We start from the raw sequence: 26,999 nt of genomic DNA, 5'->3' as shown, positions 1-26,999 counted from the left end.
AGCCATCTCTGTCCCTTTGGTGCCACCCAGGCAGAAGCCATAGGCTTACCTCACTTGCTTCTCAAGGTGTGTCTGTCCTTTAGCTTCTCAAGGAGAGTTACCCTGGACCCGTGTCCTTTAGTTTAGCTGACCAATTTAAACTTTAATGCTAACCCCATAACAATTGTCAACATTCATTTTGGTTTTGAGATTTTGAGTTCCAAAGTTTTCTCCCTCCCTCCCTTCCTTTCCCCCTCCCCAAGATGGCAAGCAATCTGAATAGGTTATACACGTACAATCACATTGAACACATTTCTACATTAGTTATGTTGTAAAAGAAGAATCAGAACAAAAGGGAAAAACCTCAAGAAAGAAAAAAAAAGGGAAAATAGTATGGTTTGGTCTGCACTGAGATCCCACAGTTCTTTTTCTGGATGTGGAGAACATTGGACATCATGAGTCCTTTGGAATTGTCTTGGATCATTGTATTGCTGACAAGGGCTAAGTCTATCACAGATGATCATCACACAATGTTGCTGTTACTATGTACAATGCTGAACACCTCTTTAAGACCATAAGGTGCAGAAAGAGGTACTTACCTTTATTGGTGGAGAGATTTCCTCACCTGGGAGTTCCCTGTTTGAATGAAATCATAGGTCTAATTCCTATCCCTACTTAACTACGTATTCTTAATCACTTAAAAAGGGCTTAATTTGTTGTTGTTTTTGTAATCCAATGCACTTGTTTTAGGGTCACTGACTGTGTTTTTTCATTATGTGTTGGTCTGAGTCAGTATTTCTATTAGCTGCAATGATTCTTGAGGACACAACTGAGCACAAAAAGCTCCCCTTAGCTCCCTTGGCACATGGAGCCTACCTAGGAGGGTTCATGATTGCACAGAGAGGCCCTTCCTGGTATTCCCCTGGGGAACAATGAGGACTGGAAGGGAGTCAACAGCTTAGACTTTTTATAACAGTTGAAGCTTGCCATCTGAGAGTCTGAGGGCTTCGTGTTCTATATCATGTCTTCTCAGACCAAGGTTCATTTTTATTTTGTTGTGTTTTTGTTCTTGTTGTTGTTGTTTTTTGGTGAGGCAATTGGGTTAAGAGACTTGCCCAAGGTCACACAGCTAGTAAGTGTCAAGTGTGTGAGGTCAGATTTGAACTCTGGTTCTCTTGACTCCAGGGCTGGTGCTCTATTCACTGCACCACCTAGCTGCCCCCAAGGTTCATTTTTATGAGGAACATTTACCACAGGCTTATCCTTCCTGTTCTCCAATATTTTATTCTTGCGGCTACATACAATACCCACAGAATAAAGCATCAGCGAGGGGGAAAATGCTTCTCTAGGCACACTAATATTACTCTGTAGTTATTGAGAATTTGCCTTGAACACACGCTGCTATCAGCAGATGCCAGTTTCTATTTAAAAGGCATTTGAATTCTAGAATTAAAAAAAAAATCTATTTAAAAGGGCTGCACAGTTAGCATGTGTCAGATGCAGAAGGTCTTTCTGGCTTTGAGGCCAACAAGCTCTTTATTATGCTACAAAATATATGTAGCACCTCCTCCTCCCTACTCAGGAGAAGTAGTCCCTAAAAGGACAGCTCTGATCCTGAACTGTCCGCTTCCACATCTTGATTTTCTTCATTGTGGTTTCTATATATCAGGGACAGCATAAGAAATTAAATGGGAATTTGGGGGGAGTTTTGTGGAAACTGCAGATGACACATGATGACACAGAAAAAGTTAGAAGCTCAGAAATGCATAACATATGTATGGTATTATATAATATCAACATATTTTATCTTTTAATACCATAATTCAGACCCCTGGTACAAAGGGTGGGCCAAAAATTTTATGCATATTTTTGAGATTACCATGCCCCTAAGCCCTGTGATCTGAAAGGGATAACTGTATTGTGTATGTGTAAGGACACACAACCCTTCATTGACTGAGAGACTCTGAAGAAGGAACTTTAGAGAGATTATTCAGAGAGTCAGTCTACTAGCATTAAGTGCCTACTATGTGCCAGGCACTGTGCTAAATGCTGAGTATACAAAGAAAGTTCAAAGACCCTGCTGTCACAGAGCTCACACTCTAATGGGGGAGACATCCAGCCAACAACTGTGTACAAACAAGAGGTAGACAGGATAAAGTGGAGATAATCAACAGGGGGGAGAGTTAAAGGGGATTGAGGAAGACTTCTTTTATAAGGTGAAACTTTAGCTGAGAACTGAAAAAAGCTGGGGAAGCTAGGAGGCAGACTATTAAGAGCCCTCAGAATTGCTGACATGTAGGGGAAGCCAGCCTCCCGCCTCCAGCATGTTCTTTGACTTTCAATGCTCATAACCCTAGAGACTTTTAAGAGTAAACTCCCCATGGTGAAATTGTTTTTTCTCCTTGGGAGCTTCTTGCTCCCAGCCAAAGGTCTCCTTTTCTCTTGTAAAAAAGTATTTATTCTCTCCGGCCTCAGACACTTGACACTTGCTGGCTGTGTGACCTTGGGCAAGTCACTTAACCCTCATTGCCCTGCAAACCCCCCCCCAAAACCCCAAACAGAACAAAAGTATTTATTCTTCGGTCCATTCTAATCTGTATAACTTTCCCAATTTCTGTTTACTGTTTACCTTGATAAAAATAGCTATTAGGGATGATCTTTTATGTATGGTAGGAGGGAACCTAAGATGCTGATGGTATGTAAATATCACCCTCCCCTTAAGATTAGGAAAAGTGGGGTTTCTTCTGGGCTCCAAAGTAGTACAGACAACCAATATCTGAGCTGCAGTGGCTTATATTTCATGTGTATGGTCACAGTACTACCTACTTATCTCTCTATTATAAGCTCTATGAAAGCAAGAACTATTTCTTAACAAATCTATATCTATCCCAGTGACAGTAGCACAAGGTTTTGCACACAGCAGGAACTTAACAGATTTGTGTTTAATTGAATTCCATCATTCTAATACCAACACAACATCTGGATACATTTCTCCCTAACCTTCGCTGGATTTGACCCTAAAAGACCCACGTTTTAATCGTAGTTCTGCTGTTTACACATGTCCTTATGCTGCAAGCCACTTCACTGGGCCCTCACTTTTCATCTATAAAATAATAATGTTACTTGTATTTCTAGAGTGCTTTATGATTTTTCAAAGCTGCTTCTTCCTCTCCTGACAACAGTCACCTGAGGCAGGTAGCACAGATTACAAATTAAAAAAAAAAAACCAAACAGAATCAAAGAGACTAAGTGAATTGCCTGGAATCTCAGAGCTTGCATTCGGGGGTGATGTTCAAATCTGGGTCCCCTGACACCATGTTCTGTGCCTTTTCTCTAGTATCATATTTCCCCCCCCAGATCAGGAGTCACCAAAGTGGGTCCCCCCAGGACTCCAAGGAATACTTGATCACTCAATTAGAGGATACAAAGATGAGATGAATCCCACCCTCCCCACAGAAGCCAGTTCTGGGGCTTGTCTCCAACACAATCACACTTTCATGCCATATTATACAAGTTTTCATCCTCTTCATGGGATCCTCAGGGCTAATCTTGAACTCAGCACCTGTTGGGAAAATTCCATCTCCCACCTCCATTGCATTTATACATCCTCCATATCCAATCAGTTGCCAAATCTTGTTATTTCTACTTCCACAACATCTCTCCCATTTGACCTTTTCTTTCTATTCCACTTGACTTACCTCTTTACCTCTCTATTCACATTGCTACCACCCTAGTAATAGACCCTCATTGTCTCCCATGTGGACTATGGAAGTGGCCTCCAAACTGGTCTCTCTCCTCTCCAATCTAGGGGCAAGTAGGTGGTATAGACCCTAGTTTCTAAAACTGTGGACCCTATATGGGGTCATGTATCTGAATGTGGGAGGAAGTCATGAAAAATTGGGCAACTCAAGTGAAAAGGGGGGTCATGAGTGGAAAAAGTTTAAGTCCCAGGAAGAGGATAGAGTGCCAGGCCTAGAAGATCCATGTTCATCATGAGTTCAAATCCATACTCAGACACTTATTAGCACTTGATTTGTTTGCTTTAGTTTCTCATCTGTAAAATAATCTGGAAGAGGAAATGGTAAACCATTCCAGTATCTTTGCCAAGAAAACCCCAAAATGGGATCATAAGAGTCGGCTATGACTGAAATGATACAACCACAAGACTTCTCCAATTCATCCTCCACCCCAGCTAGTAAAGTGATTTCCTTAAAGCATAGTCTGACCTTGCTATGATCAATTGTGAATAACTTAGCTATTCCTCAGTAATATGGTGATCTAAGACAACCTCCAGAGAACATATAATAAAAAATGTTATTAGCTTCCAGAGAAAGAACTGATGGAGTCCAAATGTAGATTGAAGCATACTTTACAAAAAAACAAACAAAAACTTTATTTTTCTTGGGTTTGTTTTTAATTTTTTCATTTTTAATCTGTGTTTTCTTTCACAACATGAGTAATATGGAAATGTTTTGCAGGACTGCATATGTATAACCTATATCAAATTGCTTGCCTTCTCAATGAGGGGAGAAAGGAAGGAGGGAGAGAATTTGAAACAAAATTTTTTTTAAAATGTAAAAATTGTTTTTACATGTAATTGGAAAAAATAAAATATTACAATAAAGTGAAATGGTTGGGGCGGGGGGGGGGGGGGAGCGGGGAGAAGCAATTCCTAGCTGGATATGGATTGGGCTAGCTGCTGGGAATGGCGGAGAGGTAGCGGATAGTTTCAACAGTAAAAGTGCCTAAGAGGAAGGTTTTTCTTTAAAAGATACTCCAGAGTTCAGATGAAGTTCACCCGCACCTCCTCCACCTCTAAACACACACACACTCTTCTCTATTAAAGTGGATCAGTTACCATGACAACAGAGTGTGGCAATTATTCCGCTAAGTGGCTTCTCCCCACTCTAGGAAGGCTTCGCCTTAAAAGACTCTTTATTATGGAAGGAGATGAAGTACTGGTAATCTTCAAGTGACAGGCTGTCAAATTGTACACGTTGGTTAATTCCTCCCGAAACCGTAATTATGAGTTACAGTTTTATTACTGATAGAGAGGCAATCAGGAGAGGTGCACATGGTACCGCCCAGGCCTGGGCAGCATTACTTACTTAGGCTGCCTGGGTAGCGATTTCAGCGGATTTCATCAGGCTCCGACCACTCAAGAAAATGCAGGTAACAGAACATTATCATGGAGAATGCTGGGAAGGATTTTTTTTAAAAAAGAAGCTAATGGCATAGATCTCTGCATTTACAATGCTGCAACGGGGGAAAAACGAACTTCAGGAAGGCAAGGTTCGAATCCCATACCTCATACTCCATATGAGCTTAACCTCTCAGCACACCACGGGGATGCTGTAGGATTTTTCTACTTAAGTCATAGATCAGTTGCTATCTGTGTTGGTGGAGGGAGTTTCCATAGACTAGCAAAATCACTGCTCCTTTATTTGTTTGGGTATAAAAGAGTAACTAGGTAGGGAAGTGGTTAGAATGTTGAACTCGGGAGTCCAGAAGACCTGAGATCAAACCTGGCTTCTCACCTTTCCTACCTCTGTGACTCTTGGCAAATCTCTTAACCTTTCTCAGCCCCAGTTTTCTCATTTGTAAAGTGGAGATAATGATAATAATAGCATCTACCTCACAGAGTTTTTGCCACCATCAAATGACATACCTATAAAGTTCTTTTCCGTAAAGTGTTATGCGAATGTTAACGATCAGAGGAAACAATAAATAAAATCATCAGGGTGATTTAAAAATATGCTCACCCAGCCTGAGTTTCTAGTCAATCAAAAAAAATTTTTTTTTCAAAACCTGGTTTAAAAAAAAAATCTGGGGAAGATTTCAAATCCGAAAGCTTGGTTATTATTTTTTAATATGGTTTACTGGAAAAAGCCTTAGATTTGGGTTTGGGTCCTGCCTTCCACTTAATAACCACTTAATGTGGTTTTAGGAAAGTGAAGTATCCTAGATTGGGAGTTGGAGGGCACTTCCAGGGTTATCCCATCCAATCTCCCTCATTTTTTAAAATAGATTTTACAGATAAGGAAACTGAGACCCAGGGAAGAAGCCCAACCATAAGTGATTTGCTTAAAGTCACACAGGTAGTAAATGACAATACTGATATATGAACCTATATTTTTTTCCCCAAATGCAGCATACTTTCCATCGAATCACTTAATAAGCCTCTCTGAGTTTCAGGGTCTTCTTCTAAAACATGGAGAAAATAATCTGCACTGCCTACCTTCACAGGGTTGTTGTAAGGCTCAAATAAGGTAATGTTTATAAAGCACTTTGTTACCATAAAAGACCATATAAATGTAAGGTGTTATTATATTTAACATTGTAATAATACCATTTGGATAAAAAAATTTTGGCAGAGGTTTACAGGAGATGTCTGAGTGAGACTGCCAATTTGACTTTTTTTTTCTTCTTAAAAATTGGCTTAATTTCTACTTCAAATATGTCCTAGGGCTGACTGTCTATAAAAGTAAAGTTTATTACAAATGTAAGGTTTCTGGATTCCTCTTGGAAGGACAACCTTCATTCCAAAGGAGGGTGTTTTTCCCCATCCCCTGTGTATTTATTCTATAAACCCTAAAGTGAGTTATTATTCCCTTTTTATGGTCAGAAGACTGTAGAGAAACCTCCTACTTATGTATCCTGAGTACTTTCTTTGAAGCAAGTTAGGAAATGCTGGATGAGCTGTGCACCAAATAAAAACACATCAAAAAAATGAATATATTCTAAAAGATAGAAAATGACTGGTGACCAATGTGATGAACATACTCTAACAGACAGGGAATCACTGGTTATTGATGTGAGAGTCATTTCCCAACTAACTGCCTATTTATGAGATATCAATTAGTTAGAGGAAGGATAAAATCAGGACCAAATTGGAAAAAAGTATAAAAAATGCATATACAACTGAGGCAATTCCAGCCTGACATGTTTAAACATCATAGTGTCTCATGTGCTGCATGAGGAAATTAAAATAATATTAAAGAAAACAAATGGGAAGAGCAACTGTAACAGACCAAATCAACACAGCAGAGATTCATGTTGGAAGCAACATAATGCTGAGGGTTTGGGGGAGTTGATTTCCAAGATACCTGAAAAGTATACAAAACAATTTCCCCCCAGAAAAAATGTTTAGAAAAAACAAGACTATATTATTACTGGAAAAGGTGATTGAGGAAATGACCCATATTCCTGCTTTCCCATCTCTCCAAAATTTTTCAGAGAATAATCTTTTTTTTATTGGGGGGGGGCAGGACAATAAGGGTTAAGTAACTTGCCCAGGATCACACAGCTAGTAAATGTCAAATGTCTGGGGATGGATTTCAACTCAGCTCCTCCTGAATCCAGGGCCAGTGTTTATCCACTGTGCCACTCAGGTGCCCCCTCAGAGAATAATCTTTATACATATCTAGAACATCCTCAGCGAAGGTGTGAATAGGGAATACTTAGATTTTTTTTCAAATGACATTCTATAACAGAGCACTTCTTTAAAGTCACCCAATTGATTGAAATGTTCAGATAATACCAAATCTCAATACAGTTATTGGGAAGGGGAAGTGAGTAAAAATTTATATGGAAACTACTATGTGCCAGGTACTGTGCTGGATGCTTTATAAACATCTCATTTGACCAACAACGCTGCCAGATAGGTGATATTATTATCCCCATTTTACCATTGAGGAAACTAAGGCAAAATAAGCCCAAAAGTCTAGGATCACATAGCTAGGGTCTGAGGCCAAATTTGAACCAAGGTCTTCCTAACTCTGGGCCTGGCACTCTATCCATTGTGCTACCTGGCTCCCTATTATTGTTTGTGAATTGCAAATTGTTGCTCTAAAGACTTTCCTCCAATAAGGTATCTTCCACATATATGTTAAAATTCCTTGAAAGATGAAATGATAGGATTTTGTTTGGTGACCCTCTGATTTTTAGTATCAAGTGAAGCATAAAACAGGGAGGCATATTCTTGTTTTTAAATAGTATTTTATTTTTTCCAATTACATGTAAAGATAATTTGTCACATTCATTTAAAAAATTTTTTGAATTCCCAGTTTTTCTCCCTCTCTCTCTTCCCTCACCCCTCCCTAAAATGGTAAGCCATTTGATATGTTATATATGTGCAATTATGTAAAACATATTTCCATATTAGTCATGTTGTGAAAGAAGGAACAGACCAAGAGGGGAAAAAACAAAACAAAACAAAACAAAGGATGTAAAAATAGTATGCTTGTTCTGCATTCAGACTCCATCAGTTCTTTCCCTGGATGTAGATAGCATTTTCCATAAGTCTTTTGGATTGTTTTAGATCATTGTATTGCTGAGAAGAACTAAGTCATTCATAGTTGATTATTGCACAATGTTGCTGTTACTATGTAAAATGTTCTCCTGGTTCTGCTCATTTCACATTGTATCAGTTCATGTAAGTCTTTCCAGGTTTTTCTGAAATCTGCCTGTAGAGAGTGATATTCTTGCCAGAGGTGTTTGCCTCTGTCATGGAAAGTATCCAATGCAGAGCCACTCCACAAAGAAAGGATTCCTTAGAAACTGAGAGGTCCTCCAGAATCTCATGTTTAAAAATTATACTGATTTCACCAAGCCCTGGAACAAAACCTTCTAAATGAGCTCTATAGTCAGTTAAAAGAATTCGTCCTAACCGACCATACCTAAGAGCCACATGGATAAAGAATTCTAAACATCCCAATTTTGGTTTGAAATTAGATGAACTGGTCCATCAGAACATATGTCTTGTACACTATGGATAGACAGTGAATTGACCCCAGAGTTTAATGGGAGACTGAATTCTATTTATGTTAGTGTGTGGTACTTTTAAACAATATCCTTTTTCCCCCAAATGAATATGTCCATTTTAATGTGAGTTTATCTACATTCATATATGACCATATAATTTAAAGAGATCATTATTTTAAGCATATGTGTGGATCATATTATTATACTTTTTAAAAAAATTATTTTAAACTTAAATAGAAAATGAGAAAAGAAAAAAACACATCACCATGTACACAGGAGAACATGAAAGGATTCAATATAAAACAATACGTTTCTACTTCAAGAAAACTTATATAATAAATACTACAAATTGTTTTCAAAACTGCTCAGCTTTTCTTTGCTTCTTCGTAGGTTTCCTTTTGTTCTCTGCTGTACAATTTCTACTTTCTTTTTCTTCTCCCTCCATCCTCCACCCAGTCTAAAGAAGGCTACAATAAAGCCTGGATATATGCATACATAAATATTTGTCTATAAGCATACACATATATACACATATACACTTATACTTATATATGTAAGACCATCCTATACTTATTTCTACCTGTCATCTGTTTGTCTGAAGGTGGATAGCATCTTCCTTTATAAGTCCAGGTCTTTCCCTGTTTTTCTAAATCAATCAGCTCATCATTTCCTACACCACAGCAATACTCCAACCCAATCATATCCTAGCATCCCATGTGTGAAGGTGTGAGGTACCTCAAAGTTGTTTTAATTTGTATTTCTCTGATCAATAGTGATTTAGAGCAATTTTTATATGACTGTAGATTGTTCTGATTTCTTTTCTTGAAAACTGCCTGTTTATACCATTCCCATTCTAAGCTATAATTATTTGTTGTGTATTTTCCTCCTTCCTATTTTTCCTCACTATCCTTCTCACACTATTCCTATCCCTCCTCACTCCTCTGCTTTACTTCTATCTGCTACCTTGACCTTCTATTCCTTAACCTATATGCTCCTCCAAGATTCCCTTCCTCATTCTCTCTCTCTACCCTATCCCCTTACCCTCTTATTTTTTCTGAATTTAGAAGACTTTTATATTCATATATATGTGTGTGTATGTGTGTGTATTTATATATGTATACACACACATATCTATATATCTATATCCCTCTTTAACCCATTCCTGATGAGAGTATGGTTCCAGCACTATCCACCCTCTCCCCACTAGCTTCTTCTGTATCAATTTTTCCTTTAATACCTCATTTGTATATGATAATTACTCCTTTTTATCTCTCCCCACATATTTTATTTTTTTAAAAATCACCCCATCATACTCAGCTTAGCCCAAGACTTTTTTTCAAACTACCCAAATAATGGTGACGGTCATAAAAGTAGTGATAATATTTTCACATATAAGAAGTAAACAATTTGACTTTATTCAGTCCCTTGTAATTGGTCTTTAATGTTTACTTTATTTTCTTCTGGATGTTATATATTAATTTTAGGTTCTGCTGTTTTTGTCAGAAATACCTGAAAGTCTTTCAGTTTACTAAATGTCCTTTTTTTCCATTTGGGATTATACTTAACTTTGCTGGTTAAGTTACCCTTGGTTGTAGCCCCAGCTCTTTTTTTTTTTTTTTTTTTTTTTTTTTTTTTGCGGGGCAACGGGGGTTAAATGACTTGCCCAGGGTCACACAGCTAGTAAGTATCAAGTGTCCGAGGCCGATTTGAACTCAGGTACTCCTGAATCCAGGAACGGTGCTTTATCCACTGTGCTATCTAGCCGCCCAGCCCCAGCTCTTTAACAAAATGGAATATATAGTATTCCAAGACTTATGGTCCTCCAACGTAGTGGCTGTTAGGTCTTGTGTAATCCTTATTTTTGCTCCATGGTACTTAAATTATTTTTTTTTTCTTGTTGCTTCTAATATTTTCTCCTTAACTTGGGGACTTTGAAATTTGACTATTATATATACCTGTAAGTTTTCCTCCTCAGGTCTCTTTCAGGTGGTGATCAGTGGATTTTTTTCTATTTCTGCTTTGCCTTCTTGTTCTAGAACTTCAGTGCAGTTTTCCTTGATAATATTGTAATGTTATTCCTTCAATAATTCAATAATATTGATAATATCATTCCTTTATAATATTGTATCAAGATTCTTTTGTTGTTGTTGTAACTTTCAGGTACTCCAACTATTATTATATTATTTCTCCTTGATCTGTTTTCCAGATTAGTTGTTTTTCTGATGAGATGTTTTACATTCTCTTCTATTTTTTCATTTTTTGATTTTGCTTTATTATTTCTTGGTGTTTTAGAACATTGCAGTTTACCTTTGCCCAGTTCTAGTTTTCAAGGAATTATTTTCTTCCTTAAATTTTTGATTCTCTCTTTCAAATTGATTGACTTTCTTTTTATAATTTTCTTGATTTTCTTGAATTGCTCTTTTTTTTCCCTAATTTTCCTCAATCTCTCTTACTTGATTTTTGGGTTTTTTTGGGTTTTTTTGCGGGGCAATGGGGGTTAAGTGACTTGCCCAGGGTCACACAGCTAGTAAGTGTTAAGTGTCTGAGGCCGGATTTGAACTCAGGTACTCCTGAATCCAGGGCCGGTGCTTTAACCACTGCGCCATCTAGCTGCCCCTTACTTGATTTTTAAAGTCCTTTTAAAGTTCTTTCAAGAACTCTTTTGTGCTTGGGACCATTTGACTTTTCCCAATGAAAAAGGAGTGTCTTTTAAAGCTCCATTATTTTCCTTTGAATATAAATCCAGATTTTTTCTATCCCCATAGTAGCCATCTGTGGTTGTTTTCTTTCTCCTTTGCTCACTCATTTCTAATTATTTAGTTAGTTTTGTTTTGTTTTAACTAGCTATTAGTTCTAGCCCCAAGGTATGGAGAATGACACCCCAAGCCCCAGGTCCTTCTTACTGTTATTTTCTGAGGTCTGTCCTGAGCCTCACCCTTGGGCTGTCTTCTCCACTACTAAGCTACAGTTAGGGACCCCAACCATGCTGTCCTGAAAATTATCTTGCTCCCTGTGTTCTCTCCCATGGCTGCAAAGTACACCTATCCTCTCTGTCCTGGAACTGAAATCAGGGACTGCTCTTTTGCAAGCCCACAGCCAGCAGGATCTCCACCCCTCTGCTACTTCACTCACCAGGTATGTGCTAGCTAGCTCCTTTTCCTCCGCAAAGACAGCCCAGCCCGTGTCTGGTCAATACAGCTGTGCTTGGTGTCCCTGGACAGTAAAAGGTCCTTCAATCTTCTGCTCATCAGTCCTGTTCATGATATGAAAGTTTCTAAGTCTGAGGTTGCCTCCCAACCCCAGCTGTCCCAGGGCTTGTTGTTTGTTACAGATTCTGCAGAGTTGTCCTGGAGGTATTTGACACTTCACTCTTTGCTGGGGGTTGGAGGTTGGGGGTGGTGGTGATACTTCTCAAGTTGGCTTAGGAGAACAACTGCTTTACCCTGATTTTTGTTTATTGCTGCTGCTCTGAGGCAATGTTCTGTCTTTTTTTTTTTTCTGGAGGAAACTTTGAGAGCAGAAAGTTTTCTGACCTACTGCACCATCTTCCCAGAATCCTCCCCAACAATATCCTTTTTTTTTTTTTTTTTTTTAGTGAGGCAATTGGGGTTAAGTGACTTGCCCAGGGTCACACAGCTAATAAGTGTCAAGTGTCTGAGGCCGGATTTGAACTCAGGTACTCCTGAATCCAGGGCCGGTGCTTTAACCACTGCGCCATCTAGCTGCCCCTAACAATATCCTTTCAATGACCCTGAAGCACATTATGGCACTACAGATAGTTGGCTTCATAATTAGGAAGACCTGGATTCAAATCCTACCTCTGACATATAATGACTATTACTTAATGAGCTGGTTACTTAATCTCTTGGTTGTCTTAACCAGGGCTTCTTAAACTTTTTCAATGTGCAACCCCTTTATACCCAAGAAATTTTTACATGTCCCCAGGCATATAAGTATATAAAATAGGCCTACATAACCTTTTACTGTTGCCAAATTTTTGTGACTTCCACATTCAGTTACATGACTCCACATGGGATTGTGATCCACAGTTTAAGAAGCTAGTCTCTAAACATGTCTCTAAGGCCATAAATTGAAGAAAAGGTGCTGACCTGCATAGGCAGAGGGATTTTCCTCATCTGGGAGTGCCCTCTACCAATGAAATCCAAGGTCTAGTACTGTATACCTTGAAGTCCTAGACACACCACCACCTGTGCCTACCTCATCTTGTAGCTATGAGGCTGATTTTTGAAATCCACTTATAAGACTTTGCATTTATTTCTATTAAATTTTACACTAGCAAATGCAATCTTTCTTAGTCACAAGTCTCTCTGTATTATCCTGCTGCTCAAAAACCTTCAGTAGCCCCCTATTAGCCCATAGGATTAATTAAATATAAAATCCCTAGCCTGGGATTTAAGACCTTCCACCACCTGGCTTTTATTTACCTTTTCAAATGTATACCATATTACTTCCCTTTATGTTTTCTGTTCCAACCAAATGGGACTACTAGCTATTCCCTGAACCTCATTTCCCACCTGTGTGCCTTTTAAATAAGCCTAGAATGTGCTGCTTACTCATTTCCACCTTTTTACAATCATTACCTTCCCTCAAGAATCAGATCACATGCCACTTTCTCTGTGAGGCCTTCCCTTGATCTTCTAACGCCTGGCACTCTCTGCCTCTCCAAATGGCGACTCTGTACTAAGCCTGCTTGACGATGACATCAGCTACATTCCATCTCTGCTTTGAGTGCTGATCCTTTCCTTGGCTTCCTTCATGATTCCCAAGGACTGTTACATTCTAGACAACTGAAGTGGGTTGGGCTGCTGCTAATTGAATATATTAAACAGAAGAGGAAACCAGCAGCTATTTTCAGACATAAGGTAACACTATCAATTAATTGCTTAATAAGTGAATTATTTATTGACCACACTAGTGAAGGAATTGAGAGGATTAGGATAGTAAGTGATTAATTGTGGGAATTGAGTGAACCACACTGAATCCATCTTGTGACTCAATTTTGGAACCAGCTCAGTTCCCTTTCTATTCAGTTATGGGCTTAGTCCAAGTTCTATCATATAAAAAAAAAACCCCAAAACCCCTTTGTTCAATTGTAGGGACTGGAAGAAAACCTTATTGTATTATTCAGACCTAGCCTTGTGTGTCTGGGAAGCTGGACCATAGCTACCTACTTCTTAGAGATCTTTAACTAAGGACCTAGGTTATGCTGACCAGAAACTTGGTGATATCCAAAGATTGTTGCAAAGAGGTTTTTTTTTTTCCACAAATGTGCATCTCAAGCCATCTATACATCTTATCTGAAAACTGGCCCCATACTGATTTATGTTATTATTTCCATGTTCCTTTGCTTATGTATAGATGCTTGGGATGAGGGGCATGGGATACTTCTTTTCTGATTTCAGGGGATTGCACCTGTTTGCTCTCCCCCTCCTAACTTGGAGAGTCCCTAATTTTTCATTCAATTAGAAATTATTTTAATTAATTAGCCTTATTTGATTAATTTTTTTTTTGGTTTGTTTTTTGTTTTTGTTTTTCGGGGCAATGAGGGTTAAGTGACTCGCTAGCATCATAAAGCTAGTGTCAAGTGTCTGAGGCCGGATTTTTAAAAAAAATTTATTTTTTAATTATAAAAGTATTTTACTATTTTCCAGTTACATGTAGAGATAGCTTTCAACATTTGTTTTTATAAGATTTCTAGTTTCAAATTTTTCTCCCTCCCTCCCTCCCTCCCCCCCCACCTCCCCAAGACAGCAAGTAATCTGATATAGGTTATATATGTACAATAACATTAAACATATTTCTTCATTAGTCATATTATAAGAGAAGAATCAGAGCAAAAAGGAAAAACCTCAAAAAAAGAAAAACAACAGCACCAAAAACAAAAGAAATAGTATGGTTCAATCTGCATCCATATTCCACAGTTCTTTTTTTTTTTTCTGGATTTGGAGAGTCTTTTCCATTATGAGTCCTTTGGAACTATCTTGTACCATTGTATTGCTGAGAAGAATCAAGTCTATCACAGTTGGTCAACACACAAAGTTGTTGATACTGTGTACAATGTTCTGAGGCCGGATTTGCACTCAGGTACTCTTGAATCCAGGGCTGGTGCTTTATCCACTGCGCCACCTAGCTGCCCCCTGATTAATTGTTTTGAATGTATAAAAGTCTGTCTTCCCTTGTATTAAAGGTGCAGGCCTAAGCTGAGAAGATCTAATCCAACTTTGTTATGCAATTGCCATGCATTGCTTAATAAATCAATATGCTCGGAAGAATGAATCTTTGTTTCCTGAAATGTACTCAGTGTGGTGGTGGGTACAGTAGATATTTTTGGGAAAACTAGACCTTTCAGTGATCTCAAATGAAACTAGGTAGGCAGTCACTGACACCATCTATGTGTAGGGCTGGCCCAGCAGTTAGTGTAAATGGGTTTTCCAAAGTAAATTAATTCCATTTTTTATCACTGTATTCAATGTACTCACAAAGATAACTTCCTTTTATGCTTGACATTTTCTTTGTTTCCATTTTGGGGTCTCTCATGTGTTTCTTCTTTTCCTTTACTGTTGTTTTTCTTTTTCCTTGGAGAAGGAAGCATGGCAAATAAAAAAGAGCCCTAGACTTACAGTCTGGAGACCCTTTTTTCCAGTAAGATATGCATTTTTAATTGACTGAAATAGATATGACTCAAGTTACTTCAATCAACATCTATTTAAAGTGCCTACTATCTACCAGATACTGTACTCAGCACTGGAGTAAATGGAGGGAGGTCTGCTACTTGCATGTGTTTCCTGTATTATACCAATTAGTGAACTAGTATCTATTCCTTCTTTTTAAAGAAAGCTATATCGTACTATCTAGATCTTAGAATCATTTACTCTGGCTCAGATAGATGAAACCATTACTCATGAAGAAAAACTAGAATTGTCCAATAAGGAAATGTTCTTCACAACCTGCATGCAAACCAGCTTTTCATCATCATGTGAAAGGACTTACTATCAATGAGACCAAAGCCAAAGAGGATGTTGAAAATCGACTTGGTTATTACAGGAGGGAGAGGTAAGCAATAGGGTTTGTTCAGAGGATTTCACAAATCTGACTGAACTGGAATTATGTGGGTTGACATGCTTTCCAGCTCTAGATCTCAGAAGATCGAATGTGACGAAGGCAAAAGAAGGGTCTGGAAAAAGAACTCTGAATAATAGTAGAAAGGCGAGATCACTTTTAAGGTGGGAGGTCAAAAGGATCAGTCAAAGCTTTGCGAGGGGCAGCTGGGTGGCACAGTAAATAGAGTGTCAGACCTGGAGACAGGAAGACTCATCTTCCCGAGTTCAAATCTGGTCTCAGACACTAGTTGTGTGACCCTAGGGAAGTCATTTCACCTTGTCTGCCTCAACTTTCTCATATGTAAAATGAAAGGAAATAAAAGGAAAATGGCAAACCACTCCAGTATCTTTGCCAGGGCACAACTGAACAACAAAAATGCTTTTTGAGCTTCATTCCTGAACTGGATGAAGAAATGTATCAGCTTTCATCTGTAAAGATGTGAAGAGGGGGATGCTTTCTAGTCACAGGGGGCAGACAAGCAGCACAAAAACCTAGAGGTGATAGAGGATAAGACCAAACTGGAGGACAGTTGTTATTCCAGTTGGCCTGAACATACATTAGGTAATTGAGAATAAAGTGAAGCAAGGCTAGGTAGGATATGGTAGGTGAGAGCTGGATTGCAGATGACCTTCAATATCAGGGATTTGTATTTTATCTTATAGACAAAGGGTAAATACGAAAGGGTTTTGAGAAAGTCTGTGACAAGGTCTGAGGACTATTTTGTCTGCTGAAGAATAGATTGGAGACAGGAAAGAAATGGAGGTAGGGAGACCATTTAGCTATTACAGTATCCTAGATGAGAGGTAATGAAGGCCTGAACTACAATAGTACCAGCTGGAGTAAATGGAAGAGATTGTGAAGACAGAATCGACAGGCTCTAGTAACTGGTTAGATTAGGGGGTAAGAGAGAAGAATCAAAGATAACTCCAAGGTTTTTAGCCTGAGTGATGTAGGAGATAGTGGTGCCATCAGGAGATACTTGGAAGTTGGGAGGTGTGGTAGCGGTGTTTTGTTATCAGGAGAAGGGGGAAATAAGTTGTATTGGGCCTGTTGAGTTGCAGGTGTTTGTGGGATGTCCCATCAGTCAACAAGCATTTATTAAGGAAAAGTATCTTCCAGGTACTGTACTAAGTGCTAGGAATAGAAAAAACAAAAACACTTTTCTTACTTTCAAGGAGTTTGAACTCCAAAGGTAGAGTCAACATGTACATAAATTGGTCCATACAAGATACATTCAGAGTAGTAGATATAGGGTAACCTTAGAAGGGATGGCACTAGAACCTGGGGAGTGCTTCCCATAGGAAGCAGAGTCTAAGCTGAGTCTTGAAGGAAGCCAGTGAGGAGGGAGAATATTCCAGGCCCAGGCAGCATAGGGTCATGGAGATAGGCGATGGAATGTCAGGTGGGAGGAATAGCAAGTAGAGCAGTGTGGCCAGACTCTGGAATGAATGAGTTAAAGGAAGGAAATGTGTAAGAAAATTGAGAAGGTAAGAAGGGGCTACACTCTGACGAGCTTTACATGTCAAATAGAGGAGTTTCTATTTGATCCTGGAGAGAATAGGAAGTCACCGGAGTCTACTGAGTAGGGGATGACATGGTGAGACCTGTGTTTTAGGAGAAAAATCACTTTAGCGCCTATGTGTAGGATGGATCTGAATATGTGTGTGTGAGAAAGAGATAGAGATACTAATGCAGATTGAAGCATACTATTTTCACTTTTGTTGTTTTGTTCTTTTCTTCTTTCCTGTGGTTTTTTTTTCCTTTTGTCCTGATTCTTCTCTCACAACATGACTACTGTGGAAATATGTTTAACATGATTGTAATGTAGCACCTATATCAGATTGCTTGCTGGCTTCAGGAGGGGGGGGAGGGGGGAAGGGAGGGAGGGAGGAAAATTTGTAACTCAAGATCTTACCAAAAAAATGAATGGTGATATCTGATTGCTTACTGACTCAGGGAGGAGGAAGGGGAGGGTAGGAAGGAGAAATAAAAATTGGAACCCAAAGCTATAAATAAAAATCTTTATTACTTTAAAATAAAAAATCCTGGAAAACTATCTTTTACATGTAATTGGAAAAAATGAAATATCAAAAAAAGAGAAAGAGACAGACAGATAGACTTGAGGCAGAAAGAGCAATTTAAAAATAATTACAATAGTCTGGCCAAGAAATGATGAGGACCTGGCTGAGGGTTGTACCTGTGTGACTGAAGAGAAGGATATAGAAGATAGATGCTGTGGAGAAATGAGCAAGATTTGACAAGTGATTGGATTTGTTGTTGTTGTTATTTATCTTTTATTTTATTTATTTTATTTTTTATTTTATTTTTTTTTATTTTAGCAGGGCAATGGGGGTTAAGTGACTTGCCCAGGGTCACACAGCTAGTAAGTGTCTGAGTCAGATTTGAACTCAGGTTCTCCTGAATCCAGGGCCGGTGCTTTATCCACTGCGCCACCTAGCTGCCCCTATCTTTTATTTTTGAAGAAACCAGTGACATCACAAGGGTGATGTCTTGACTCATGAGAGAATTAAGTGAGTCAGAGTTGCACAAAGTTGCCAGCCTCACTCTCTTTTCCAGAGTCACTGAAGTCCAGTGGCAAGAAAAAAGTCAAGATGACTGGTAATGGACCAAGATGAAGTGGATAACCTTGGCGTCTTTGATATCTGATCAAGCTCTAAGTGTTCCACAGTGACTGCTTCAGCTGCTTTCATGGCTATTGGAACAAATTGTTCTCATCTACCCATTCTGCTGGGGGAAGTCTTCACATGTTTGGGGTAGACACTCACTGATGGGTTTGCGACTTGTCCGTTACCATTGGATGTGTAGTATAAGTGGGAGTGAGGATGACACCAAAGTTGCAAACCTGGATGAGTGAGATTATGATCTTGCCCTTGACGATAATAAGGAAATATGGATGAGGCATAGGATTGAGGGGAAAAGAGTGAATTCTATTTTGGATATGTTAAATTTCAGATACCTACAGAACATATAGTTAGGAATGTCTAAAGGGCAGTTAGTAATGGGGTACTGGAGCTCAGGAGAGAGACTGGGGTTGTATTCTGGAAATCATTACATAGAGATGAAAGTTGAACTTTATGGCCAGTTAATGAGATCCCTAAGTGAGACAGAATAGAGGGAAAGGAGAAGGCCCAGAACAGAGCCTTTAAGGACACCCAGGGTTAGTGCACATGACTACTAGATGTAGATGAAACAAAGGTGAGTGAGACTGAGATGTCTAGCAAGTAGTTGGAAATGTTGGACTGGAGTTCTAGTAAGAGATCAACTGCTGGATATTTAGAATTAGGAATAATTTTTATAGAAGGGATAATTGAACAATGATATCTGGTGAACTTACAGAAAGGAGAAAGAATGGGGTCAAAGACACAATTGGTGAATGTTAATCCACCAATTATTAATTAATAAGAATTTATTAAATGGTTATTATGTCTCAGGTGCCATGATAAATACAGAACATAAGAAGGAAAGGCAAAAAATAAAAACTAAAAATACATCCTAGTTTTTTAAAATAATATTTTATTTCCCTCACAGTTACACGTAGAGACAATTTTTAATATTCATTTACAATTTTTTGAGTTCCAAATTTTCACTCTCTCCCTGAGACAATAAACAATTTGATATAGGTTCTAGATTTTCAATAACATAAAACATATTACCATATTAGTCATGTTATGAAAGAAGACATGGACCTAAAGGACAAAAGACCAAAAAAATTACAGAAAGTGAAAAATAGTATTCATTGATCAGCATTCAGACTCCATCAATTCTTTCTCTGGAGGTGGATAACATTTTTTTCACCATGAGTCCTTTGGAATTGTCTTACATCATTGTATGCTGAGAATAGCTAGGTCATTCACAATTGATTATCATACCATATTGCTGTGACTCTGTATAATTCTCCTGGTTCTGTTCACTTTTCTTTGCATCAATTCATGTGTCTTTCCAAGTTTTTTTGAAATCTGCCTGCTCATCATTTTTATAGCACAATAATATTAAATTACAATCATATACCACAACTTGTTAAGGTATTCTCTAATTAATGGGCACCCTCTCAGTTTCCAATTCTTTGCCACTATGAAAAGAGCTACTATAAATATTTTTGTACAAATAGGTCCTTTCCCTTTTAAAAAACAACACCCAAACACTTCTTTGGGAGGTGGTGGCATTTCTGGGTCCAAGGGTATGCATGGTTTTATAGTCCTTTGGATGTAGTTCCAAATTGCTTTTCAGAATGGTCAGATCAATTCACAACTCTATGTTGTGAGTGCATTAGTGTCCCAATTTTCCCAAATCCCCTCCAACATTTAAAATTTTCTTTTTCTGTCATATTAGCCAATCTGATAGGTGTTACTCAGAATTGTTTTAGTTTGCATTTCTCTACTCAATAGTGATTTAGAACATTTTTTCATATGACTATAGATAGCCTTAATTTCTTCATCTGAAAACTGCCTGTTTATATCCTTTGACCATTTATGAATTGGGGAATGACTTGTATTCTCATAAATTTGACTCAGTTATCTATATATCTAAGAAATGAGGTCTTTATTAGAGACACTTGCTGTAAAGATTCTTTCCCAATTTTCTGCTTTCTTTCTAATGTAGGTTGCATTGGTTTTGTTTGTGCAAAAAACTTTTAAATTTGATATAATCAAAATTATCCATTTTATGTCTATTAATGCTCTCTATTTCTTGTTTGGTCATAAATTCTTTCCTTCTCCATACATCTAACAGGTAAACTATTCTTTGCTCTCCTAATTTGCTTATGGTACCATCCTTTATGTTGAAATCATGTACCCATTTTGATCTTGTCATGATAGATGGTGTAAAGTGTTGGTCTATACATAATTTCTGCCATACTTTTTTCCAATTTTCCCAGCAGTTTTTGTTGAATAGTGACTTCTTCTCCCAAAAGCTGGGATCTTTGGGTTTATCAAACACTAGATTACTATGGTCATTACTATTGAGCCTTGTGTACCTAGCCTACACCCCTGATCCACTAGTCTATTTCTTAACCAATACCAAGATAATTTGATAATTACCACTTTATAATACATTTTGAGATCTGGTATGGCTAAACCACCTTCCTTCACATTTGTTTCCATTAATTCTCTTGATATTCTCAACCTTTGGTTCTTACAGATGAATTTTATGATTTTTTTTCTAGTTCTATAAAATAATTTTGGTAGTTTGGTATAGCATTGAGTAAGTAGATTAATTTAGGTAGGATTATCATCTTTATTATGTTGGCTCAGTCTAACTATGAGCAATTAATATTTTTCCAATTGCTTGAATTTGACTTTATTTGTGTGGAAAGTGTTTTGTAATTGTGCTCATATAGTTCCTGGGTTTGTCTTGGCAGGTAGACTCCCAAATATTTCATATTATTTATAGTTATTTTAAAAGGAAATGTTCTGGGGCAGCTAGGTGGCGCAGGGGCAGCTAGGTGGTGCAGTGGATAGAGCACCGGCCCTGGATTCAGGAGTACCTGAGTTCAGGTCTGGCCTCAGACACTTAACACTTACTAGCTGTGTGACCCTGGGCAAGTCACTTAACCCCAATTGCCTCACTAAAAAAATAAAAATTAATTAATTAATTAATTAATTTTTTTAAAAAAAGGAAATGTTCTTTCTATCTCTTGTTAACTTTGTTGGTAATATATTGAAATGCTGATGATTTGTGTGGGTTTATTTTATATCCTGCAACTTTGCTAAAGTTGTTAATTATTTCAGCTAGTTTTTTTTGTTGATTCTCCAGGATTCTCCAAGTGTACCATCATATCATCTGTAAAAAGTGATGCTTTTGTTTCTATGTTGTCTATTCTAATTCTCCCAGTTTCTTTTTATTCTCATATATGTTAGCTAAAATTTCTAGTACAATATTGAATAATAGTGGGGATAATGGGCAATAGATCCTTCTTTAAAGGAACTTACATATTGATGGTAGAGATATCATGTGAATAAATAGATATGTACAAGATATATCCAAAGTAGAAGGAAGGTAACCTTAGAAGAGAAGGCTCTTATTTGATCAACAAGCATTTATGGAGATCCCAGTATTTATCTGACAAAGGGATACAAAGACATCTCTACCCTTGAGTGTTAGGATGGTCATCAAGATGAGTATTGAGGGACAGCTAGGTGGCACAGTGGATAAAGCACTGGCCCTGGATTCAGGAGGACCTGAGTTCAAATCTGGACTCAGACACTTGACACTTACTAGCTGTGTGACCCTGGGTAAGTCACTGAACTCTCATTGCCCTGCAAAAAAGAAAAAGATGAGTATTGAAATCACAGAAGATGGTGGCAAGAGTTAGGACAGAAAGAAAAATTCCATGACTCATGCCAAAATATTTTTTTGTTTGTTTGTTCGTTTTGTTTTGTTTGCAGAACAATGAGGGCTAAGTGACTTGCCCAGGGTCATACAGTTAGTAAGTGTCAAGTGTCTGAGACCAGATTTGAACTCAGGTCCTCCTGAATCCAGGGCTGGTGCTTTATCCACTGTGCCACCTAGCTGCCCCCCAAAATAATTTGAGAAGATAGGAATGTGTTCTGGAAGACAAGAAATAACAAGGACTGTGACAGATTGTGGAGCAATGATAGTAGAACAAGAGTGTGGGAGAAGCAGTAAAGAGGAAGGAATATGCCAACTCCTCCTGGCTCTAGCATTGGAGTGGAGGGCAAAGAACTTGGTGTCACCCTCAGAAGGTGATGTTTTGTTTAGTGCCAGGATATGGAATGAGTATTAGAGGAATAGATGAAGGATGAAGGGAAGCTTGCTAATAATTGAGTGAGAGCTCAATAGGCCACCAAGGAAGAGGTAAGTAGAGGAGGGGTAGGGTGAGAGGTATAGATCACAGAGGAGAGGGATTTTTGCCTATTTTAAATTATAAGGATTAGAGGTAGCTGGTAAGGTGGCTAATAATAGCTGCCCATCCCAAGCCTCTATAGCTCATTGCTTAGGTTTTGATAGCACCAAATGAATCTCAACAGCAATTCTTTTTCTGTTCTGGCCAGAATAGAAAATCTTCCCCTCCCAGATTGATATTTTGTGATAGTAAATTAAGCCATGTTTTGTCTTAATTCTTACATAGCCCTAAGTCATTGAATGGGTGTTGCCTCAGACAAACTGAGCCCTGGGAAGGCCTTTAATTTAGAAAAACCAAGATTATCCATTGCATCTGTGGCCATCACCAGTTGTCTTGCCACTGAACTTCAGTGACTGAGAAAAGAGTGAAACTGAAGAGTTTGTAGCTCTACTTTACTTAAATCCCATTCACTGGCAGGTCAAGACATCACCCTAACAACAGAAAGTGGAAAGAGAATGATATTGGGAGTCAGAGTGCCTAAATTTAAATTTCAGCTCTTCCACTTACTGCCTTTGTGGCCTTAGGCAAATCACTTTACCCTCACAGGGTTCAGTTTTCTAGTCAGTGGAATGAGAAAGCTGAACCTGATGGCTTCTGAGTTTTCTTTTCGTATTGGATCTACAAGCCTATTAGAGAGGTATTTCCAATCATGGGGGAGGGGGGGGTGGTATGAGGTTCATGCAGTTCCAAATAGGTTGCCAACTATAATGCAGATATGATGCATAATGACCATATTCCAGGTGATTTGGCAGGTTTGGTAGCATAGAGAGTGGAGCATTGGTGAATGGTACAGAAAGGAAGGGGAAAAGGTCTTCATAGTTCCAGATGAATCCCTTAGACTTGATTGCATCAGGGAAGGACCAGTGATGAATGACATGGGAAGTGAGGTTGGAAGGAGTAGGTTTTACCATATTCCTTCCCAGATAAATAATAACAATCATTTGCATTTATTTAGTGCTTTAAGGTTTGCAAAGTACTTTTCAAATATCTCATTTTCTCCTCACTCTAAGAGGTAGGTGCTATTATTATCCCCATTTTATAGATGAGGAAACTCAGGCAGATAGTGATGAAGTGACTTGGCCAAGGTCACATAGCTAGTAAATGTCTGAGGCCCGATTTGAACTCAGGTCATCTGATTCCCAGCCCAGTGCTCTAATGACTGTGCCACCTAGCTGCCTGGGTGAATCAACATATATGTGAAATACATAGGTAGAATCCAGAATAAGAAAAAACCATCTCAAACCCATGACAAGCAGTGAGTTAATTCCTAGACTACCCAAAGCATATTTTATATCATGGAAAGATCTGCAATTTCATCAGTGTGAGTACTTTTTCCACAGATCACAGTCCTTCTCTACCTTGATAGTTTTATAAGTTTCTATGGCCAAAAAAAGTCATTACATAGTTGTTACTCTCTTAGCTTCTCTGTGCTTGATCCACCAGTCTTCAATCAATCAATCAACAAGGGTTTATTAGGTACCAACTGTGATGTATAAAAAGTTCAAGAGACATAATTTCTGGGTAATTAATCATTATATTAATTATGGCTAGCAAATAATAAAAGAAAGGTCATTTGGCCATCTCTCATAAACCAAAGATGGATCATGGTGGCCTCTTGATGCTAATATGCCCTTGGAAGAGTGAGTGTTCTCAAAAGGCAGCAATCATCTCTGATTACTTAACAATGAATATAATAATATAAGAATATATTATATATAATATATTATAATATAAGAATGAATATTATAATGAGAGGTGGGCCCATTCTAATGAGGAATTGGGAGAGGGGAACTTGACTTTGATTATATCACTCTTACTCCCAGACCACCCCCACCCCCGGGAAATCTAGACAAAGGATCTAACCCTGCCCCACCCCTCCCCAAGCCTGAGTAGAACACAATGTATCAGAATTCACCTAGATTAAATTCTTTTTACTCTTTAATCAGAACTAATTTCCCCCAGTTGGGTGAAGTCTGAACAAGATTGAGGAGAATGTCAAAATCTTATCTCATTATCAGCCCTATTTTCCAGGGGCTGATTTGATCCAGAAGAGAATGAGGAAATAGAACAGGAAAAAAAATCCTGAATCTCTCCAATAGTTAGTGGTTATTAAGATGAGGGAAGTAATCATTTCTGTTAAGAACTGTGTTAAGCAATGGGAACATAAAGACAAAAAAGAAACTGTCCTTGCCCTCAAGGGGTTTATGTTGTATTGAAGGAGATACCATACACAGTATGCACATAAGTATATGCATAGTTCATACAAAATAAATATTAAGAAATTTCTAGTGGGGCGGAGCCAAGATGGTGGAGGAAAGACATTAAGCTCACAGGGCTCCTGATACAATAACCCCAAAAATAGCAATAAAAGAACCCTTGGGGCAGAAAAACACACAAAAATACAGGCTGAGAGTTTTCTCCAACTATAGATAGATTTCAGGGGGCTGTGCTGGACCACGAATAAAGCCTAACCCCACAATCACCTGACACACCAGACACCTGCCAGAGGAATTTGCCCCAGTGCCTCTGAATCGGCTGCAGCACCGGTGTCTTCTGGAACCGAGGGCCTGATCGGACTGAATGGATGACCTGGGGGGGTGTAAGTGCAGGGGTACCAGTGGATTGGGGGGAAGGATTCGACTGTCCCACCCCAGCGGGCAACCAGGAAAGCGGGGGGAGAAGGGAAGGGGAAAGGACAGATTGGGGGAGAGAGCAGTAAAAAGTTAAACACTTTCAAGGAAGATGAAGATGTTCTGCATTACTGCACCAGTATGACATATGGAATTGCTTGATCTCATAGAGAGGGTTGAGGAAGGAGGGAGGAAGAAAAATTTAGAGCACAGAATTAGCTCAGGGACCCTGATCTCACTGGAGTGGGCTCATGGAGGGCATAGCTTTCATACCCAATTGGGAGGAGCAATCTATTTAACTCTGCAGGAAAATAGGAGGGGAAGTGGACAAGGAAGGAAGGGTGATAAAAGGGAGTGCAGAGCAAGGGAGAGGATAGTCAGAAGTAAGGCACCTCTGAGGAGGAATAGGTAAAAAGAAGATAGAGTAAATGTCATGGGAAGGGAGTGGGATGGAGGGAAATAGTTACGATGATTGATTATAATGGCAAAATGTATGGTACCTACTTTGCTGGGCTTTTGTGAAGAAGATTCTCTGTCAAGCTTAAGATACTATATAGAGATTGTGATGAATAGGATGCTATCAGGAAAAACTGGGGAGACCTACATGAGCTGAAGCAGAGTGAAATGTACTATATACAAAATAATAGCAATAGTGAGGGATGATCTGCTGGGAAGCATGTGGTTGTTTTCAGCAAGGCAATGATCCAATGTAACCCTGAGGGACTTTTGAAGATTGCAGCCCGTCTGCAGAGAAAGAACTGATAGTATCTGAAAACAGATGGAAACACATTAAAAAAATTTTTTTTTTCATTTCCTCTTTGACAATTCCTTAATCTGAGGTTTGGGGTTTTTTTTTACTGTTTTCTCTCACAACTAGCTAATATGGGAATTTTTCTATGACTACTCTTGTATAACTTATTTTGAATTGATTGAGTTCTTGTGGGTAGGGGGGCGGGAATAGAGGGGGGAAGAGAAATTGGACCACAAAGTTTTTAAAAAATTGATGTTAAATTTTTTTTTTCATATGTTTTAGAAAATAAAATTCTATTCAGAGTAAAAAAAAACAACAACAAAAAAAGAAATTTCTAGGCAGTTGGGAGGGATCAAGAAAGCCTTCATGTTGGAGGTTGTTGTGTTGTTTCAAGTGTGTCCAACTCCTCATGGCCCCATTTGGAGTTTTCTTGACAAAGATACTATAGTGGTTTGCCATTCTCTTCTCCAGCTCATTTTACAGATGAGGAAACTGAGGCAAATGGGGTTAAGTGATTTGCTCAAGGTCAAACAGCTAGGAAGTGTCTAAGGCTGGATTTGAACTCATAAAAATGAGTCTTTCTAATTTCAAGCCCAGTGCTCTATCCACTGCACCAACTAGCTACCCCATATTGGAGGTCACATGGGCCCATACTTGAAACCTTTTCAGCTGAGTGGAACCTACGAGAACTTGTGTTCCACTGACATAGTTCTTCAGTAGAACCTCCATACGTTCACAGGCCTATTATGCCCCTCTTCTGAGTGTGCATGCACACAGGTTCCAAAAGTACAGTACACTTGATTACGTAGAGTATTGCTTTTCTTTCCCAACAATATGTCTTCTCCTTATTTTTCTTTTCAAATACACTTGT

General features: G+C 38.5%; 1 protein-coding gene across 3 annotated transcripts in view; it reads left to right on the top strand.

Annotated features, from left to right (window-relative positions):
* Positions 1-26,999, top strand: part of LOC122749647 (regucalcin-like) — a 69,970-nt gene that overhangs the window by 8,204 nt on the left and 34,767 nt on the right. The window contains exon 1 of one of the 3 annotated variants that reach the window (XM_043996103.1): positions 4,900-5,151. The exons of 1 other annotated variant lie outside the window; for it this stretch is intronic. In XM_043996103.1, the coding sequence (XP_043852038.1) occupies positions 5,146-5,151 (6 nt within the window). In that variant the 5' untranslated portion in view covers positions 4,900-5,145. Of the gene's footprint in view, positions 1-4,899; positions 5,272-26,999 lie in introns of those variants that run through there. One more of the 3 variants, XM_043996102.1, reaches the window with a different exon arrangement.

The sequence above is a fragment of the Dromiciops gliroides genome, chromosome 3, assembly GCF_019393635.1.
Source record: "Dromiciops gliroides isolate mDroGli1 chromosome 3, mDroGli1.pri, whole genome shotgun sequence".
NCBI lineage: Eukaryota > Metazoa > Chordata > Mammalia > Microbiotheria > Microbiotheriidae > Dromiciops > Dromiciops gliroides.
This window is presented reverse-complemented; position numbering and strand designations above follow the sequence as displayed.